Source organism: Bombina bombina, chromosome 9 (assembly GCF_027579735.1).
Source record: "Bombina bombina isolate aBomBom1 chromosome 9, aBomBom1.pri, whole genome shotgun sequence".
Classification (NCBI taxonomy): Eukaryota; Metazoa; Chordata; class Amphibia; order Anura; family Bombinatoridae; genus Bombina; species Bombina bombina.
In genome coordinates, this window is record NC_069507.1 from 124,920,217 (window position 1) to 124,941,005 (window position 20,789).

At 37.8% G+C, this 20,789-nt stretch overlaps 1 protein-coding gene across 1 annotated transcript in view; it reads right to left on the reverse strand.

Moving 5' to 3' along the window:
* The window catches only part of GSTP1 (glutathione S-transferase pi 1), a 35,816-nt gene extending 16,179 nt beyond the window's left edge, over window positions 1-19,637 (reverse strand). Inside the window, exons 1-3 of the mRNA XM_053692345.1 lie at window positions 19,510-19,637; window positions 15,747-15,782; window positions 6,390-6,496 (exon numbers count right to left, since the gene is read on the reverse strand). Of these exons, the coding sequence (XP_053548320.1) occupies window positions 6,390-6,496; window positions 15,747-15,782; window position 19,510 (144 nt within the window). The 5' untranslated portion in view covers window positions 19,511-19,637. The remainder of the gene's footprint in view (window positions 1-6,389; window positions 6,497-15,746; window positions 15,783-19,509) is intronic.
* Between the last annotated feature and the right edge of the window lie 1,152 nt (window positions 19,638-20,789).

Consider the following 20,789-nt stretch of genomic DNA (forward strand, 5'->3'; position numbering starts at 1 on the left):
CCGGATAGGGGGCCCTCTCTTCATGCTGTCTTGGGGGCAGCAGCAGGTTTCTTAGCCTGCTTGCCCCTGTTCCAGGACTGGTTAACTTTCCAGCCCTGCCTGTAACGAGCAACAGCTCCTTCCTGTTTTGGAGCGGAGGAAGTTGATGCTGCTCCTGCCTTGAAGTTACGACTGTTTGGCCTTTGATTTGGCCCTGTCCTGAGGTAGAGCATGGCCCTAACCTCCCGTAATGTCAGCAATAATTTCTTTCAAGCCGGGCCCGAATAAGGTCTGCCCTTTGAAAGGAATATTAAGCAATTTGGATTTAGAAGTCACGTCAGCTGACCAGGATTTAAGCCACAGCGCTCTGCGCGCTTGAATGGCGAATCCGGAGTTCTTAGCCGTAAGTTTGGTTAAGTGTAAGACGGCATCAGAAACAAATGAGTTAGCTAGCTTAAGGGTTTTAAGCTTGTTCATAATTTCATCCATTGGAGCTGTGCGAATGGTCTCTTCCAGAGACTCAAACCAGAATGCCGCCGCAGCAGTAACAGGCGCAATGCATGCAAGGGGTTGTAATATAAAACCTTGTTGAACAAACATTTTCTTAAGGTAACCCTCTAACTTTTTATCCATTGGATCTGAAAAAGCACAGCTATCCTCCACCGGGATAGTGGTGCGCTTAGCCAAAGTAGAAACTGCTCCCTCCACCTTAGGGACCGTCTGCCATAAGTCCCGTGTGGTGGCGTCTATTGGAAACATTTTTCTAAATATAGGAGGTGGTGAAAAGGGCACACCGGGTCTATCCCACTCCTTGTTAACAATTTCTGTAAGCCTTTTAGGTATAGGAAAAGCGTCAGTACACACCGGTACCGCAAAATATTTATCCAGCCTACATACTTTCTCTGGAATTGCAACCGTGTTACAATCATTCAGAGCCGCTAATACCTCCCCTAGCAATACGCGGAGGTTCTCAAGCTTAAATTTAAAATTTGAAATCTCTGAATCCAGTTTACCCGGATCAGACCCGTCACCCACAGAATGAAGCTCTCCGTCCTCATGTTCTGCAAATTGTGACGCAGTATCAGACATGGCTCTACCATTATCAGCGCGCTCTGTTCTAACTCCAGAGTGATCGCGCTTACCTCTTAATTCTGGCAATTTAGACAGTACTTCTGTCATAACAGTAGCCATGTCTTGCAAAGTGATTTGTATGGGCCGCCCTGATGTACTTGGCGCCACAATATCACGCACCTCCTGAGCGGGAGGCGAAGGTACTGACACGTGAGGAGAGTTAGTCGGCATAACTTCCCCCTCGTTGTCTGGTGATAATTTCTTAACATATAAAGTTTGACTTTTATTTAAAGTGACATCTATACATTGAGTGCACAAATTTCTATTGGGCTCCACATTGGCCTTTAAACATAGTGAACAAAGAGATTCATCTGAGTCAGACATGTTTACACAAACTAGCAATGAGACTAGCAAACTTGGAAATACTTTTCAAAATTAATTTACAAGCAATATAAAAAACGTTACTGTGCCTTTAAGAAGCACAGAAAAACTAACACAGTTGAAATAACAATGATCAAAAAAAGTTATAGCAACCAAATTTTCACAGTAAATGTATTAAGTTAGCAAAGGATTGCACCCACCAGCAAATGGATGATTAACCCCTTAGTACCCAAAAACGGATAACAATTATATAATTAACGTTTTTCTCAGTCAAATACACTGTCACAGGACTACTGTCACTGATTACCTCCCTCAAAATTGATTTTGAAGACCCCTGAGCTCTCTAGAGACGATCTGGATCATGGAGGATGAAGTAGACAGATTGTGACTGAATTTTTACTGTGTAAAAAAGCGCTAAAATAGGCCCCTCCCACTCATATTACAACAGTGGGGAAGCTCAGAAACTGTTTCTATGCAGAAAACAAAAATGGCCATGTGGTAAAAATCATGCCCTAATAAGTTTTATCACCAAGTACCTCACAAAGACGATTAACAAGCCAGTAAAACGTTTTAAACATACATTTAAAAGTTATGTATTATTTACAAGCCTGCTACCAGTCGCTTTTACTGCAGTTAAGGCTCATACATTATTTCAGTATTTTCAGAGTCAATTCCATTCCTTAGAAAATACATTCAGTGCACACACACATCAGCTTGATACCTGTCGCTATCGCTGCATTTAAGGCTGAACTTACTTTACAATGGTATCAGCAGTATTTTCTCAGTCAATTCCATTCCTCAGAAAATAAATTACTGCGCATACCTCATTTGTTGCAGGGGAGCCCTGCATGCTATTCCCCTTCTCTGAAAGTACCTCACGCCTCAGATGAGAAACAGCCAGTGGATCTTGGTTACGTCTGCTAAGACCATAGAAAGAAACCCAGGCAGATTCTTCTTCTAATGCTGCCTGAGAATAAACAGCACACTCCGGTGCCATTTAAAAATAACAAACTTTTGATTGTAGAAATAAACTAAGTTAAAAAAACACCACAGATCTCTCACAGCTTCCTTTTTTTAGTTAGGCTGCAAGAGAATGACTGAGTATGATGATAGGTGAGGGGAGGAGCTATATAGCAAGCTCTGCTGGGTAATTCTCTTGCAGTTTCCTGTTAGGAAGAGAAATATTCCATAAGTAATGGATGACCCGTGGACTGACTACACTTAACAGGAGAAATAAAAGCAACGACTATCGACATTTTAGCATGCCTGCATTCAAATAAAGCATATCCTTGTTCTGCAGGAACATGCGTACCCTGCTACTCACCTCTCTGCCTTTCCAGCACCGCCACCACTGCGCGGGGACTCACAGGGAGGGAAGTGAACTGTGATGCTAGCGAGTTCTCTCAACATGATTGGTTGAACGCCGGAACTAGATGGGATTCCCAAGCACATCAACAGTGCTACGGAGGCAGCATTAAAAGCCTCCTTGACACACACGGGGCCTCACAATCTCTTCTTATCCATGGTGACTGGAGACCTTAACGCTGCGCTGTTACTGTGTGAAGGCAGCGTTAAGATCTTATACTGAATTGAGCGTGACCCAGCCCGCCCCAATCCTGAATCAACAAGGCTAGCATGTGAGGATGGCAGGGGGTAGGTGACGGTCTGAAGAGACTATCAGACTCAGGGGAACAACTTTAACTAGTGAGCCAGCATGAGTTCCAGCTGAACTGAAACTTACTCACCACTGCATAAATTTCACACGCCAATTGCAAGTTGGCGAGTGGAATTTGAGCTTTATAATATACATTACATACAAAAAAGGGACTTAATCATAAGGCATTTCTCTTGTGTTCTTATAGGATATCATCTAAGTCTAAACTTTAAAAAAAAAAAAAAAAAAAAAAAAAACCTCCTGTAAACTTATTTTGGGCAGGTTTTATTTCTATCTAGAAGATATCACTTGTTTTTGTAGTTCTAAAAACTGAATTTTCAGATTTAATTCTATTATACTTGCTTCATTCTCTTGGTATTCTTTAACGGATCAGCAATGCACTACTGGGAGCTAGCTGAACAAATTGGGTGAGCCAACAACCATACATACAAGTTTAAAATGTAACTTCTCATGCACTGTTCTGTGAAACAATGTCAGCTAGGATCATATTTCACAGAGAAGGGCGTGTAGAAGCTTGCTACTTTTCTGCAGTGCATTAGGAAACAGCTCAGTATTACCGTGACAGAAACAGGAAGTCTAATTCTTAGATGTTAGCTTTGTGCTGCTCTTATGATTTTAGGATATAAAACTTCAGTATCACAGCTCAGCTGTTCACGTTACATAGTTCCTTGCCAACATGATTGTCTGATGCTGGCTGTGGTCTTCCTGGCAGCTAGTTAGGGAGTGTGGGAAAACCCCTAGCTCTGCTAGAAGTGAATATTATGTACTTATGTAGAAAGCACTAAAGATTTCTCAGTTTTAGCTGCAAAATATGTAATGTATATTGCAAAATTTACCAACATGTAATGCTTGATTTAACTACTACAGCCTTGTTTGAATACATTGTCCCTGTATGTCTGGCAGGTGAAAGATCTGTGAAAACACAGTTTTATCTTGCATAGTTGGCTTTTTTTGCAGTGTGTTATGTGTAAGTGAACCTGACTTTAAAGCATTTGATTAATGTGCCTTTTTTAAAAATTCACTGTTGAAATTTGAGCAGCTAAAAAAAAAAAAATTCTCAATATTAGTTGCGATAAGGAATTTTACTAAACAGATGCCACTTTCATTAAGACAGATTGAGGAGAAAAAAAAAAAAAAAAGCCATTAGATAAATTTGTAAGGTCTTTAAAATGGAAATTGCAGTGGAAAAAGTACATGATCCAAACTAATGTTCCACAGCAGGTTTAACCCCTTAATGACCGCAGCACTTTTCCATTTTCTGTCCGTTTGGGACCAAGGCTATTTTTTAAATTTTTGCGGTGTTTGTGTTTAGCTGTAATTTTCCTCTTACTCATTTACTGTACCCACACATTATATACCATTTTTCGCGCCATTAAATGGACTTTCAAAAGATACCATTATTTTCATCATCTTTTATAATTTACTATAAATTTTTTTTATAAAATGAGGAAAAAAAACAATTTTTTTTTTCTAACTGACCCCCAAAATCTGTTACATATCTACAACCACCAAAAACCATATGCTAAATAGTTTGTAATTTTTGTCCTGAGTTTAGAAATACCCAATGTTTACATGTTCTTTGCAAGTTATAGGGCCATAAATACAAGTAGCACTTTGCTATTTCCAAACCACTTTTTTTCAAAATTAGCGCTAGTTACACACACATATATATATATATATATATATATATATATATATATATATATATATATATATATATATATATATATATATATATATATATATATATATATATATATATATATATATATTTTAGAAGACATCCCAAAGTATTGATTTAGGCCCATTTTGGTATATTTCATGCCACCACTTCACCTCCAAATGCGATAAAAAAAAAAAAAAAAAAAAGTTCACTTTTTCAAAAACTTTAGGTTTCTCACTGAAATTTACAATTATAGCATAAATGGTTGTAAATGCTTCTCTGGGATCCACTTTGTTCATAAATAGCAGACATATATGGCTTTGCTTTTTGGTAATTAGAAGGCTGCTAAATGCCACTGCGCACCACACGTGTATTATGCCCAGCAGTGAAGGGGTTAATTAGGAAGCATGTAGGGAGCTTCTAGGGTTAATTTTAGCTCTAGTGTAGTAGACAAAGAAGTATTGATCTAGGCCCATTTTGGTATATTTCATGCCACCATTTCCCTGCCAAATACGATCAAATTAAAAAAAAGCAAAATTTTTCACTATTTTAGGTCTCTCACTGAAATTTACAAACAGCTTGTGCAATTATAGCACAAATGGTTGTAAAAGCTTCTCTGGAATCCCCTTTGTTCAGAAATAGCAGACATATGACTTTGGCGTTGCTTTTTGGTAATTAGAAGGTCGCTAAATGCTGCTGCACATCACACGTGAATTATGCCCAGCAGTGAAGGGGTTAAATTAGGTAGCTTGTAGGGAGCTTGCAGGGTTAATTTTAGCTTTAATGTAGAGATCAGCCTCCCATCTGACACATCCCACCCCCTGATCCCTCCCAAACAGCTCCCTTCCCTCCCCCACAATTGCCCCCCCCCCATCTTAAGTACTGGCAGAAAGTCTGCCAGTACTAAAATAAGTTTTCTAATTTTTTTAGCATATTTACATATGCTACTGTGTAGGATCCCCCTTAGCCCTCAACCTCCCTAATCCCCCCCAAAACAGCTCTCCCCCTCTGCCTTATTGGGGGCCATCTTGGGTACTGGCAGCTGTCTGCCAGTACCCAGTTTGCAAAATTTTTTTTTTTTTTTTGTGTGTGCTTTTTCTGTAGTGTAGCTTCCCCCCCCCCACCCCCTGACTGATGTATTTTATGCCCTTATATCCCCCACTTTGAATATATGTTTCTGTAGTGTAGCGGTTCCCACCCTCTCCCTCCCCGTGCGCGCCCCTGGCCATCCCCGCCCACCCTCTAGATCACCAGGGCCATCGATGGCCGCCACCCACACACCAACTAATATAGCCACAGAGTGGCTCTCTGCACGGATGGTTAAAAAAAAAAAAAAAAAAAAAAAAAAAAAGGTTATTGCAGGATGCCTCAATATCGAGGCATCACTGCAATAACCGGAAAGCAGCTGGAAGCGAGCAGGATCGCTTCCAGCTGCTTTCCAGACCGAGGACGTGCAGGGTACGTCCTTGGTCATTAACCGACTTTTTTTTGAAGACGTACCCTGCACGTCCTCGGTCGTTAAGGGGTTTAAAAAAAAAAAAAAAAAAAAAAAAAAAAACACACACCACAAATCAAACACATTTCTTGCTTTTCTAAAGCCACAAGGCAAGTCCATCTTACCGCTTTCTGCTTAAGCTCCCCCTTTGTCCAGGTATCAAATGTTACAACTTCCTCCTTCCAATCCAAGCCTTGGTCAGCCAGCAACATCCGCATAGCTTCACAGCGGCCTGCAAGGCAACCAAAACATTTCAAAGCAAAAGAAGCCAACAATACAAACTACTGCACATCCAGAAACACTTTTTACATAAAGTATTTATAAGTAAAACAGAACAAGCAAGCAACCAAAATGCAAATCCAACTCAGAGTCAGAGGTGGCTTGTATGACACAAATGAAGTCTTCACGGACAATACCCACCACTGAGCAGGCAGTGTTTGAATCCTGATTCTATAGTCACATGTAGTATATATGCATCTGCTGCTGAAAAAAACTTTTACTAGAAGCATTTTTTGTTTTTGGAGAATATTGCAAAATGCTTCTATTTAAACAATTAAATGAATAGATTTATATTTCAATGTTGACCTCTGACCCTTTAAGTGCTTTGCTTTCAAATATGGATACAAATGATATACCCTGACAGATACCTTTTATCATTACATTATCGCTTATGCAACAATCTAGATTTTGCAACTAAGAGCAAAAAAAAAAACAAACAAAAAAAAAAAAATGCGTATTATAGGTTGACATCCACTAGGTTAGTCGTAATCTGAACAACTATAAAGTTTGGCACTATTAGTATATTTAAAAAAAAAAAAAAACCCCAAAAAAAAAACAAAAACAAAAAAAAAAAAAAACCCCACAACAAATTTATGCAAGAACTTACCTGATAAATTAATTTCTTTTATGGTGGCGAGAGTCCACCCAGTCCTCTCCCTATTATGGGAGATTTTTTTTTTTTTTAAATTTTTTATGAAGGAACAGAAAAAAAAAAAAAAAAAGCTGTTAAAAAAATAACCCATAATAGGGAGAGGACTGGGTGGGCTCTCGCCACCATAAAATAAATGAATTTATCAGGTTCTTTCATATAGGTGGCGAGAGTCCATGATTTGTTACACATGGGATATAATACCCAAGATGTGGAAGTCTGCGAGTAACAAAATAAGGGTGGGATAAAATATAAACTGCTTTTTTTTGCTGAAAAATGATATCCAAATTAGTCTTCAGAACTTAAAAAAAAAAAAAAAAAATATTAGAGCTTCAAAGACCTGTGACTGAGAACTAGGCGTTCAATCTCTACATCATTAAGTAGAGAGATTTTATGTCTGGATGAAAGAAAGGACCTTGAGACAGAAGGTCTGGTCTAAGAGGAAGATGCCATGACGGGAAGCTGGACAGTCAAACTAGATCTGCATACCAGATCCTGAGAGGCCATACAGAATTAAAGACGATTGTTCCATTTTGATTTTTGAAAATTACTCTGGACAGCAGAACTATTGGAGGAAATAAGCATATTGGAATGACCAAGAGACTGCTAGAGCATCACTCATTTCTGCCTGGGGATCCAGTGACTTTGCAAGGTATCTGGGAAGTTTTTTGTTCAAACAAGAGATCTATCTGGGGAAGACCCCAGATTTGAACAATTTGTAATACATTCTGGTGTAGGGACTGACGGCTGAGTTATTCTGCCTCCCAGTTGTCCACACCTGGCATGTGAATTGCAATGACAGGAATTGGTCTCTGCCCAATAAAGTATCAGAGATACTTCTTTCATGGCTAGGTAACTTAGAGTTCCCCCTTGATGATTGACAGATGCCACTGTTGTGATATTGTCTGTCTTAAAACGAAGACAAGGTTTGTTCCGTAAAAGAGGCCAAGCTTGAAGAGCTTTGTAAAGAGCACGGAGTTCAAGCTATTGATCGGAATTTGTTTCCTGAACATTCCAGACTCCCTGTGCAGTCAGGGACACCCATACTGCTCCCCAACCTGTAAGACTTGCATCTGTTGTGATCAGACCAGGTAGGATGAACAAAGGAAGCCCCTTGAAGATATTGGTGGTGTAGCCACCATGTCAAAGAAAAACGAGTGTTGTGATCCAAGAACATCAGTTGTGATATTAGAGTATAATCTTTGCACCATTGACACCGCATGCAAAGTTGAAGAGGCCTTGTATGAAAAACGAGCAATGGGGGGGGGGGGGGATTGCGTCTGATGCGCAATTAGGCCTAACACCTCCATGCACATAGCCACTGAAGAGTATGTTAGAGACTGTAGATTCAGACATGCTGAGACTAGCTTTAGTTGTCTTTTGTCAGAGAAAGTCATGGACACTGAGTCTATTTGAAAACCCAAACAAGTGACCTTAGTCTGAGGAATCAACTTTAGAAAATTGATCCTCCAACCATGATTTTGAAGAAACATGAGTTGATTTGTGTGAGATTCTGCCAAATTAAAAGCTTTAGCAAGAACCAAGATATCGTCCAAATAAGGAAACACTGCAATACCCTGCCCTCTGGGGCACCGAGGATTTTTGAAATATTCTTGGTGCTGTTGCTAGGCCAAACGGTAGAGCAACAAACTGAAAATGCTTTTCTAGAAAAGAATCTCAGAAATTTAATTTTTTTTTTAATCTGGGTGAATAGTAGGGCTGGGCTATATGGTGGTGGTGGTGGGGGGGGGGGCTAAAGAACAAAAAAAAATAAAATAAATGTAAGCCCCCCCTCTGTAACTTACATAAGCTCCATCAGCTCCCACTGTAACCCTCTCAATAAGCACCCCATTTAACATAAGCACCGCCTGTAACCACCATCAGTTCATCTGAAAAGAGGCGGAGTCTTGGGGAGAACTTATCGAAATCTCCAATAAAATCCAGTGCGCATGCGGAATATTTTATGACAAAAAAAAAAAAAAAAAAACACAAAAAAAACACCAATCCTTGAGAAGAGGGTGCTCGAAGAACAGCCTGTGGGCATTTTCTTAGAAATCTGACACATAACATGTAAACACTGGGCCCGTCTGTTTCTCACAAGCTTTACACTCAGGCTGAGCTTGTTACAATATTATGCTGCGAAACCGCTGAGCACACACACTATTATCAATGATTGGTTATTTCTCTACGCTACTTTTTGTTTTTGCAAACGTCCATGTTTTGAGCTCATTTTACTCAAATTACAATAAGGAAATCAAATACAGTGGATACTTGCTGTGTTTTTATGGTTTTAAAATATAATTTATTAAAATTGTATTCTTCTGCATAAAAAAAAAGGAAGTAACTTAATATAACTGTGCTCAGTGGTTTTGCAGCAGAATATTGTAACAAGCTCGGCCTGAGGGTAAAGCTTGTGAGAAACAGACGGGCCCAGTGTTTACATGTTATGTGTCAGATTTCTAAGAAAATGCCCACAGGCTGTTCTTCAGGCACTCGATAAGTTCTTCTTAAGTGTCTGGCTTTTTTAGCATCAAAAAAAATTCAGCAAAGTCAGTGGCCCTCCTGATGTCAAAGGGGCAGGGTTAAAAATTGCAAGCTCTTGTGGTTTTAAAAAAGTGGTGATTAAACGGTGTTAAAAACCACAGCCGCGATTAATCGTGCAGCTCTAGTGAATAGGGATGTGAAGATAAGCATCTTCTAAGTCTATTGTGGACATATGACCTTGCTGAACAAAAAAGGCAGAATAGTCCTTAGTTTCCATCTTGAAGGTTGGAATACACAAATGTTTAGAGTTTTCAGATCCAATATTGGTCTGAAAGAATTCTCCTTTGGTACAATGAATAGATTGGAGTAAAAACCCTTTCCTTGTACCTATACAGGAACAGGGACTATCACTCCCCTAAGTACTAGATTTAAGACATGTTAGGAAAGCCTAAGCCTTTACCGGATGTTTTGGAACATTAGTTAGATAAAACGGCCCCCTTGGGGGGGGGGGGGGGGGTTAATTTTGAAAACCAAATTTGATATCCCTGAAATATATTCTGAATCCAGAGATTTTGGACAGATTCTGACCAAATTTTCTGAAAAAGTTTTAATCTGCCCCCTACCAGGAGAACTGGGTTGGGGGCAGTGTTAAGAGAACCATACCTTGCCATCTGCATTGTGCAGTGTCTGCTAATTGCAGGGCGTGGTTACCTAATTAACTGTTTCACTGCTGGGCCGCACACAAAACTGGCCTTAGAGGGAACACTGGTTGGGGGCTGCACCTTCATGCTGTTTTCTGGACAGGATTAGGTTTCTTGAATTGTTTAGATTCATTCCAATTGGAATAAAGTCTCCAGTTAGAGCCAGGGGCTTTTGGAGAGGGGGAAGGTTTCTGATCTTAGTTTTGAAAAGTATGAAAACTATTAGGAGCCCTGTATTTTCATTTTAGATCTATAATCTTGAGGCAGAAAAACAGACTTGCCGCCAGTAATGGAAGAAATAATTGTGAACCAAATAGATTCTTACCCTGAAAGGAAAGATAGCAATCTAATCTTAGAAACCATATCAGCATTTTGAGATTTAATCCATAAAGCTCTTCTTTAAAGAATAGCTAAAGACATAGTTTTAACATCAATCTTGATAATGTCAAATACTGCATTGCAAATAAAAAGAAGGATTTGCCTCTTGAAGTAAAATGGAGTATTACAACATTCAGGGTCTGAAGAAAATTGCTGAGCAAGGATTAGAGAGCCAAGAAATAGAGGCAGTGGCTACATCAGCTATATATAGCTGGCCTAAGGCCATAACCAGTATGTAAATAAGACCTTATAAAAACTATTCGAGTTTCCTATCTAAAGGATCCTTGAAAGAAGTTTAGCTAGAGAAGAAATAGCCCCATAGCTCTAAATTAGCAACAGAGAAGGGATACAATTTTTTAAACCTAGAAGGATTAAAAGTACCTGGTTTAGGCAATTCTTTAGAGATTTTTAGATTAAGTCTGGAGCCAAAGAGAAGGGGTCAAGACTGGAAAGAGTGCACTTGGACAGCACTCCAGTCCCTGATTAAAGTAAATGATAATAGGCTCACATTCAGAACCAAAGAGTTTCCATTCAAATAAATTCACTTAAAACATAACTTATTCAACAATAGTTGTAAAATCAAAATGTATGTGTGTGTACTTTAAAAACATAGGAGCTGGATTGTAAATATTCCCCAATGGTCAGTTGGGTAACCTAATTGTACAAATGTTGGGGGCACCTCCAAAGGGTCCCACTCTTGTATAGGAAATTGTTGGTGTTTTACGGTTAACTTCTTATACTGGAAGTAGATTGTAATGTTTCACCTTGGGTTTATATATTGATACTATGTGGGGCACTTTCTGAATTTGCGATAAAGTTGGTCCAGTATCTAGTTAGTAATTTTGCAAATATGGCCTCTGGTTGTTAACTGGTTAACTTTCTCATGCCCAAAAATTAGGCCAGGTTTTGATTATATATATGATTTTATATATATATATATATATATATATATATATATATATATATATATATATATATATATATATATATATATATATATATATATATATATATATATATATATATATATATATATATATATATATATATCTTCAAATTGTCCACTACTAGGATAGGTTATATATTGATTGTTAAAGGGACACTGTACCCAATTTTATTTCTTTCATGATTCAGATAGAGCATGCCATTTTAAGCATCTTTCTAATCTACTCCTATTGTCAAATTTTCTTTATTCACTTGGTATTTATTTGAAAAGCAAGAATTTAAGTTTAGATGCCTGCCCATTTTTGGTTAACAACCTGGGTTGTCCTTGCTGATTGGACAGCACCAATAAACAAGTGCTGTCTATGGTTCTGAACCACAAATTGTCTGGCTCCTTAGCTTAGATGTCTTTTTCAAATAAAGAAAGCAAGAGAACGAAGAAAAATTAATAGGAGTAAATTAGAAAGTTGCTTAAAATTACTTGCTCTATATGAATCACAAAAGAAAAAATTTGTGTTCAGTGTCCCTTTAACCTATCTGTATTCAGATTTTACACTAAGTACCTTTGCACTTTGTATCTAGAGTATAAAAATATTATTATTCTCATGAATTACACTCAGACCTATATTGCATCTTGTAAGAGCATATAGTGCTGATAGTGCTCAGAGTTGTTGGTCAAAGTCAAGTTAGTTGCTATTAATACAAGTATGTTTGATTAAATACTGTACTTGCTTCCAAAAGATACAATGAGTCTAGATTTCACTTTATTGGAGACAGCAAGACTAGTAAATCTTAGGATAGAGAGTTTAATTCTCTTAGCTGGACATGCGTTACTTTCTACAATCTTGTTTTTTTCTTTTTTACTCTTTATTATGTTTTGCAAAGAGTTCAGATTATTGATGTCTAGTGGTATACATATTTGAAGTATACTGTTAGATTAGCTAATTTAGGTGATGTCTTATTTGGACATACAGAGTTTATATATCTGTAACAAAAGTTATACAAGATTAGACTTGCCAAACTTGTAGCGACTGGCTATTTGTCTCACATCTTAGGGTGCTTGGTGTAAAAGATGGCAAATTATACGTTTTGTAACTGGCTGTTTTAAATGTATAGTGATTTTATTTTTTGTCTTGTGCAGCCAGTTTTAATAGTGTCTTAGTTTAGCAAAAGTTGTTGCAGATTTAAAAATTAAACCTGTATACCATTACCACCTAACATCCACTTCATACGTGTGGTTAAGTCACTAGGATATTTTAAATCATAAAGATCGTTGTGTTATTGTTCAACTGTGATACTCTTTGTAAATTTGACTGAATTTTAAATTGTACACAAACAGCTTTAATAGCTGAATGGTAAAATTACGTTTTGTGTGTTTTGTTACAGATTTGGAACAGTAGTCGTTTTACTTATGTGTTAAATTTGTGCACTCGCTCTTGAAAAAAAAAAGGGGGGCCTTATTTGGCATTAATTATCATAAGTTAAACCGTTTGTTGCAGGTTATACCTGTATATCATTTGCATCTATTAGTCACCTCTAGCATATAACTAAGTTACCAGAATATCCAGGACCACACAGGTCAGTATATTGTTACCCAAATGCAATGTATTCTTTGGTGTCTACAATCACCGTTAACTGGATAGTAAATTGCACACACACTGCTTAGGATGCTAGATGCTAAGATAGCGTAGTATGCGAGTGGTGGCAGATCTTAAGCAATATTTAGATTGCTATTGGCTTGTATAGTAAATCTAAGTAAGATGTCTTATTTTGGCATCTGTTAATAAGGATTAAGCTTCTAACTTTTACAAGTCCAAGACTCAAATATTTGCTGTCCCCACAAAAGCTGCCACCCCCAGCGTATTACCGAGTTGCCAGTATAACTCTGGACATTCCGGTCAGTATACTGTGGCTGCGTTTAAACAATTTACACTAAATACATAGAGTTTTAAATTACCAACATATTAGGTTAAATTATATTGACCAGTTCCTATGCCATTTAAAAACGGATAATGGGGTGTTTGTTAGACTATACCCCCCCCCCCCCCGACATGTTTCGCCGATGCTATCTAGGCTTTTTCAAAGCACCCCAGCTCATTAAAAGATACTCACAGATTGGTATACATATATATATATATATTCCTTTTCTCTCTCAATTCTTTAGAGATATTAGAGACTTGCGTTAGGAACAGGAAATCTCTGGAACAATGTTAGACTTTTTTTTTTTAATTTATTGGTTAGAAGAAATATTTTCCGAAGTTTTAACCACTTCAATTCCTAAAGTGAGTAAAAAAAACTTATTTTAAAAGAACAAATTTTTTCAATTTTAAACAAAAAAGATTTATCAGGTTCAGTATCAGATGAGGGATCCTCAGAATCAGAGGAATTATCCATCATGAGAAGATAAGTAAGTATTAGTCTGATCAGTACATACGTTACTAGAGGAAGGTAAAACATGGGCTGATCTTACGCTTATTTGAAGGCGGAATTTCAGTCAGGGCCTTAATTGAAGCAGCAATAAATTTCTTATTTGCTGAGGGTACAGCTACACTACAGAAAAAAATAATTGGGACTTACACACACTTAGCTTTGGTAGAAAGGTGTTCAGACTCAGGTCCTATGGTAATTTCAGTGACAGAAGCAGAAAATTCCATTATGGCATAGAAACCAAAAAAAAAAATTTTTTACAATTTAACAAAAATAAAAAACCTCTTGCTTAAAAAAGGTTTACAGTATTGGAAAAAGTCTTTACTTTCAGATAAATAGAAAAAATATGAGATAAATGCACTATAGCACAAATAATCCCATAGGGTGCGCTTCCTATTTAAACATATACCATATGTCAATACAACAAACACAAAAGCATACAAAAAAGTCCATATAATCAGGAATAAGGCAGTTTTGTCAAGGACAGTCAAATCCTGGCGAGTGATGATCTGTAAAAAGGGAACACACAGGAGCCACAAATGGCCTAGTACCACCACGACAAGTGATAATGGAACAAAATCTACTCACAAGTGTGATGCACCCAATGGTGCCACATGTGATTGCACTTACTAGAGAGAAAGCACCTCCAGGTGCAATAAAAACAGACTGGGACTACACAGCTGCCCAGTTAGCTGAACTCCACAGGCAAAAGGCTGGATACACTCCAAAATAATGATAAAACAAAGTCCACCAAACAGCCTGATGAAACGGCTCTGTGTAGCCGAGAAACGCGTTGCTTTTATGCATTGTTTTTAAAACTTTTTAATAAATTGTTTTAATCAACTTTGCTGGAGTTTGCTCCTTCCTCTTTCCAGTTTGTTGGCCTGTGTTATTCAACTCTCGGTATTCGGGAGAGTCACACGGTATATCACTATCCCCTACCCTTCTGCCAGTGTTCGGATTCGGCATACGAAGAGGAGGGTGTGTTAGTATCCAGCGTTCCTGATTGGCCACACGGAACTTGGTCCGGCTCGAGGATTGGTTGTTGCCGTTGTGAGTCTTCCGGGCGACACTGAGGTCCCGGCCTGCTTTGTTAGGCACGTCCAAGTGCCGCCCTGCTTGTGAGTACCCTTTTCCTTTTACCTACTTGTCAGGGTCCTTTACGTTATCACCCTATTGGCGCCTTCCTGTTTCCCCACTACAGATTATCTAAAAGTCCACCAAAGCAGCAAGTGTATGAATAAAAACGGTTTATATATAAAAAAAAAAAAACAAAAAAAAAAACACACGTTTCTCAAACTCTAAAGAGCAGTTTCCTCAGGCTAATCACAGATTAAATGGGTGGGGTATTTATAGGCTTTTGAGGTTTGGGAAACTTTGCCTCCTCCTGGGGGTAATGTATATGCCATATGAAACAAGTCATGGACTCTCGCAATCTATATGAAAGAAATATAGCAGCAGCATTGCACATTTATGTATATAAAAATTTTTTAGGGAAGGGTTAAAAAGTTAATTTTTTTGGAAATGCATCTAGATAATACATACATTCAGTCAAAAATGACAATATTTGGCTCCTAGACACATTGCATGAGTAATTAACAAATTAGTATTTTAACACTTACCTCTAACATCGAAATAAATGATGGTGTAATCAGCCACTAAAGGAAAAAAGTTGGACAGCATATCATTAAGTTAGAAACTGTTCCCTCTCCTTATGGAGAGTAATATAATCAGTAGCACATACAGTTAATGAGATGCATTCAGTTTTAAACACGGTCTACTTAACATTAAATATAAAACCCTTTTAGGGATTTCATATGGATAAAATTAGGGTTGTGACTGTTTTAATTTTAATCAGTTGAAAAAGGTAAGTTTAATGTATCCATTCCTGAGTGGTAAAATGATTGTTTCTTCTTGCAGTTTATTGCAAATGCTTAAAGCAACTGTGTGAATGAAACTGAATCCACACACCATCTGAAGCAGACACTGTTCAACCCAGTGTTCTACCCAGGAGCTAGATTAATTAGGGGAGCGCTAATGTATTTGAGCAAATTAGTATGCAAAAAATTGCTTGAGGACAGAATTTTCTACGGCATTTGCAAAAAACAAAACAAAAAAAACAAAACAAAAAAACAAAACACTGCAGGCAGTAAAACAGGACGGTAGCCCTGTGTGCGCAGGGTTGTAATTTTTCAGATGGACTCTGTTATAGGTGTAAGCACTCTGGGTTAAAAAACAAACAAAAATGTATATAAAAATTATTCCATTGGGCTTTTAAATTTTAACTGCAACTAACACACAATAACCCCTCTACAGTAAGACAAATGAGGGGACTTTAACTTTGGAATTTTAAATATTGGGCCCCAAATGTCACTCAAATGTTAAGAAAATAAATAGTAAATTTCCAGCACTTCACTAAGGGTTAAAAACAAATTCTCCCATTGTGCCAATAAATTTTTACTCCAGCTAATGTAACGCAATGACCCCTCTACAATATAACAAAATATGGGGACTTTTTACATTGGAATTTTAATAATATTGGGCCCCAAAAGTCACTCAAATTGCAACAATTGAGTCTCTCATTGTGCCAAAATATGACACTTGCAATTTTTAAAATTTCACAGTAAAAAAGTCCCCATACATTGCAATATTGTAGAGTGGTCATTGTGTGATAGCTGCAGTGAAAATATATTGCCACAATGTGAGTTTGTTTGTAGCTCTAAGTTAAAGTGTTGGAAAATTACTATTTTTTTGCCATTTGAGTGATATTTGAAACTCAATATTTTAAAAATTCCACAGTAAAATGTCTCCATACTGTGTGATACTGTAGAGGGGTCAGCTTGTGAGATATGTGCAGTGTAAATATATTGGTAGAATGAAAATTTTAACTTATGCAGAATTGTATTAAAATTACTATTTAAAAAACACTTATGCTTTGTTAAGTAATTTTTAAATTAAGAAATATATAAATCTAACAGTTAAACATCTCTTATTAGCATATATGTATGGTACAGCTAGTGATTTAATGATAGCTTGCCTAGAATTTGGGAACTGTGAAAGCGTGACTACAGTGAAAATGTGGAGTTAAAGTGTAGGAAAAAACTCAGCCTTGAATGTTCTTGTCTTTTATAAAAGTGCCTATTAAACTTCTCTCTGCCGCAATCTTGCTCAAAATAGCGAGATTGCGCCATTTCTGCATGCTGAGTGGGGCACTGCAGAAATAGATTTGTGGGGGGGGGGGGGGGGGGGGAAATCCCATTTGGAATCCGTTAACAGAAAGGGGTCTGAGAGGGGGTAGTGTATTGAGGGGAGGGGGCAGTTCCACTACATGAAAAAACAAAAAAACTATTTTTTTTTTTTAAATTGCCAATTTTGCAGCAAACTGGGTACTGGCAGACAGCTGCCAGTACCTAAGATGGTGGCAAATAGGTAAAGGTTTAGACAGCTTTTATGGAGGGGGGGGGGGGAGATCAGGGGGGAACCTACGGCCCTCAATTCCCCCTGTATTTGTCTGTAAAATGTTGTCTTTTATTGTATTGTTTCACCGTTGTACTCTATTGTACCCATGGACAGCGCAGCGGAACCTGTTGGCGCTAAAATAATAAGCAAATATATAATAAAACCCACACACCACACTTATTTTCGTAATGGCAGACTTTTTGCCAGTACTTAAGATGGCGGTGACAATTGTAAGGTGGGGAGAGCCGTTTGAGGGGGTCAGGGACAGATCAGGAGTGGGATGTGTCAGGTGGGAGGCTGATCTCTACTCTAAAGCTAAAATTAACCCAACAAGCTACCCAATTAACAGGTGTGGGTAAAAGCTGGATCCACGCCTAATCTATAAAAATACACAAATTTAATTGTTTTCCATACAAACACTACTGGATCCAACAACATTTTACTCAAAAACCATCCGGGTCCTTTCAGAAACAACACTTTGTATCTGTCTAAATTAGGCATGGATCCGGCTTTTTATCTTTTTTTTAAAAAAAAACACAAAGTGTTGGTACTGAAAGGACCCAAGTGTTTCTGAGTAAAATGTTTAATACAGAAGTGTATGGATGTGTTTGTGTGGAAAATAAATACATTTGTGTGTGTCTAAATTAGGCTTGGATCCGGCTGCTTTTCTGTAAAAAAGTAGGTTCTGAAAGGACCCAAATGCTTTTGAGTAAAATGCTGTTGGATACAGAAGTGTCTGGATGGGTTTGTGTGGAAAACACTTACATTTGTGTGCATTTGTCTAAATTAGGCATGGATCCAGCAAGTTCCGGCTTTTACCCACACCCCTAATTAACCCCTTCACTGCTGGGGTTAATACAAGTGTGGTGCACAGCAGCATTTAGCGGCCTTCTAATTACCAAAAAGCAATGCCAAAGCCATATATGTCTGCTATTTCTGAACAAAGGGGATCCCAGAGAAGCATTCACAACCATTTGTGCCATAATTGCACAAGCTGTTTGTAAATAATTTCAGTGAGAAACCTAAAATTGTGAGAAAGTTAACTTTTTTTTTTTTTTTATTATTATTATTATTATATCGCATTTTTCAGTGAAATTGTGGCATGAAATATACCAAAATGGGCCTAGAGCAATACTTTGGGTGGTCTACAAAAAAAAAAAAAAAAAAAAAGGGGCTCTATTTCAGTTTAAATGTAGTGATAGCAAAAATGCTCTGGTTTTTTAGGAAAGTTTTTGTCTGAAATGCCTTATCCTTAAGGGATTAAACAACGTTCTATGTTACTTTTATCATCAATTCTACTTTGTTCTCTTGGTATTCGTTGTTGAAAACTAGGCCTAGGTAGCCTCATAAGAGGTGGCCTTCAAAGGCTTAGAAATTATCTGAATGCATTTGACAGTTTTTCACAGCTAGATGGTGTTGGGTCATGTGTGCCATATAGATAACCTTGTGTTCACACCTGCTGAGTTATTTAAGAGTCAGCACTAATTGCCTGAAAAGCAAGTCTGTCAAAAGATCTGAGATAAGGGAGGCAGTCTGCAGAAGTTTAGATACAAGGTAATTACTGGGGAATGGGTAATAAAGGGATTATCTTTTTAAACAACATTTGTGAGGTTTACTGTCCCTTTAATGAAATAGCTGCATAGACTATTAGGCCTATAGAATTTTGGTAGGGGCAGGGCACATTTAGAACTAATTATACAGTGTCCAATCAGTGCTGGAAAAACGATGAACAAACATTAAGAAACTTTATACTATACAAGCACGCACCATAGGCTCTAAAGCCGCAATAATTATATAAACGCTCTCCAGAGAATAGCAAGCAAGAAACAACATTTACAGTCTTGGTCCGCCTACCCTTCCCCACAAGGCCTACACCAGTGGCTACTTATAATCTGCAATATTTGTTAGCTACAAGTAAAACCTTACTTCTTGTCTGAGGTCAGGTGCTGCACCGTCCACAACAGTCAGGGTGAATTCAATAGATTTGCAAAGACGTCCTCACTTTATAAGCAATGTGGCGTGAGAGGATTAGGTGAGGTGACGTCATTTCGACCACGCCCATCAGGACAGACTGTGGGTAGGGGAATATGTACAAACTGGTTTTGCAATTTGCCATCTATATTGCTTGAGGATTGGAACACTTGGCAAACTGTCATGTTTAATAGCAAGATTTGCATGAGATACAATTAAATATCAGGTTGGATTTAGATGTTAGTTGTTAATTTTTTGTTCTTATTACTGAAACGCTTTGCAAACTGAAAATGTTTACACATTGTTATCGTTAGTTTACAAGTTAGAAACATGTTTGTTCGCGTCTCATGATCTCACTAAACATTTGGCGGGTCTATTATGAGGCACGTACAAAACATCATTTTATGAGAAAACGCATATTGCAAAACAAGTAATATTGCAATGTTTTTCTTAACTCTTCAAATGCCATGTTATGCTATGTTTAGTGAGCGTAGCAGTAAAATGTGCGTTTTAGTGCAGCAATCCTCCTGAGTTTAATATATAAATTATTATTTCAGAAATAGATTACTGTAGAAGTGGCTCTAAACAATATTGCAGTCTTTTTGTCCCCAGGGAAAAAATATGTGGAACAATATTTAAAGGGACATGAAACCATTTTTCAGAAAGAGCATACAATTTTAGACAACGTTTTAGTTTACTTTTATTACTAATTTGCTTAGTTCTCTGGGCATCCTTTGTTCAAAAGTATACCCAGGTAGGCTCAGGAGCAGGAGAATAGCTGCTGTTTGGTGGCTGGACATATATGCCCTTTGTCATTAGCTTACCAATTACAGACATCCCAACCTGCAAAACCTCATTTCAGGGAGGTGGGTTCACCCGCTATTGCGCCGCCAAACCCCCCCCCTTCCAGTAATATATTGGACACCTAAATAAGATAGAGACTTATCATTAAAAGTAGCTTCCCACTAAAGTCACATAAAAAAGTAGCTTTATTGCACAACCACATACAACAAACCTTTTTTCCAGTGATCGTACGGCTTATTGAATGCTTAATTTTTTTAGAATACGAAGTTTAATTACGTGCAGTAAATAAGGTAGTATTTGTGTTTTTATTTTATTAGAATAAGTGTGTGTGTGTGGGGGGGGGGGTTGGTTACTGATGCATGTTTTAAGGGTTCTATAACATCCTAGCAACTAAAGCCATTCCTTAAAGAAACACATTTCCGGATTTGGGC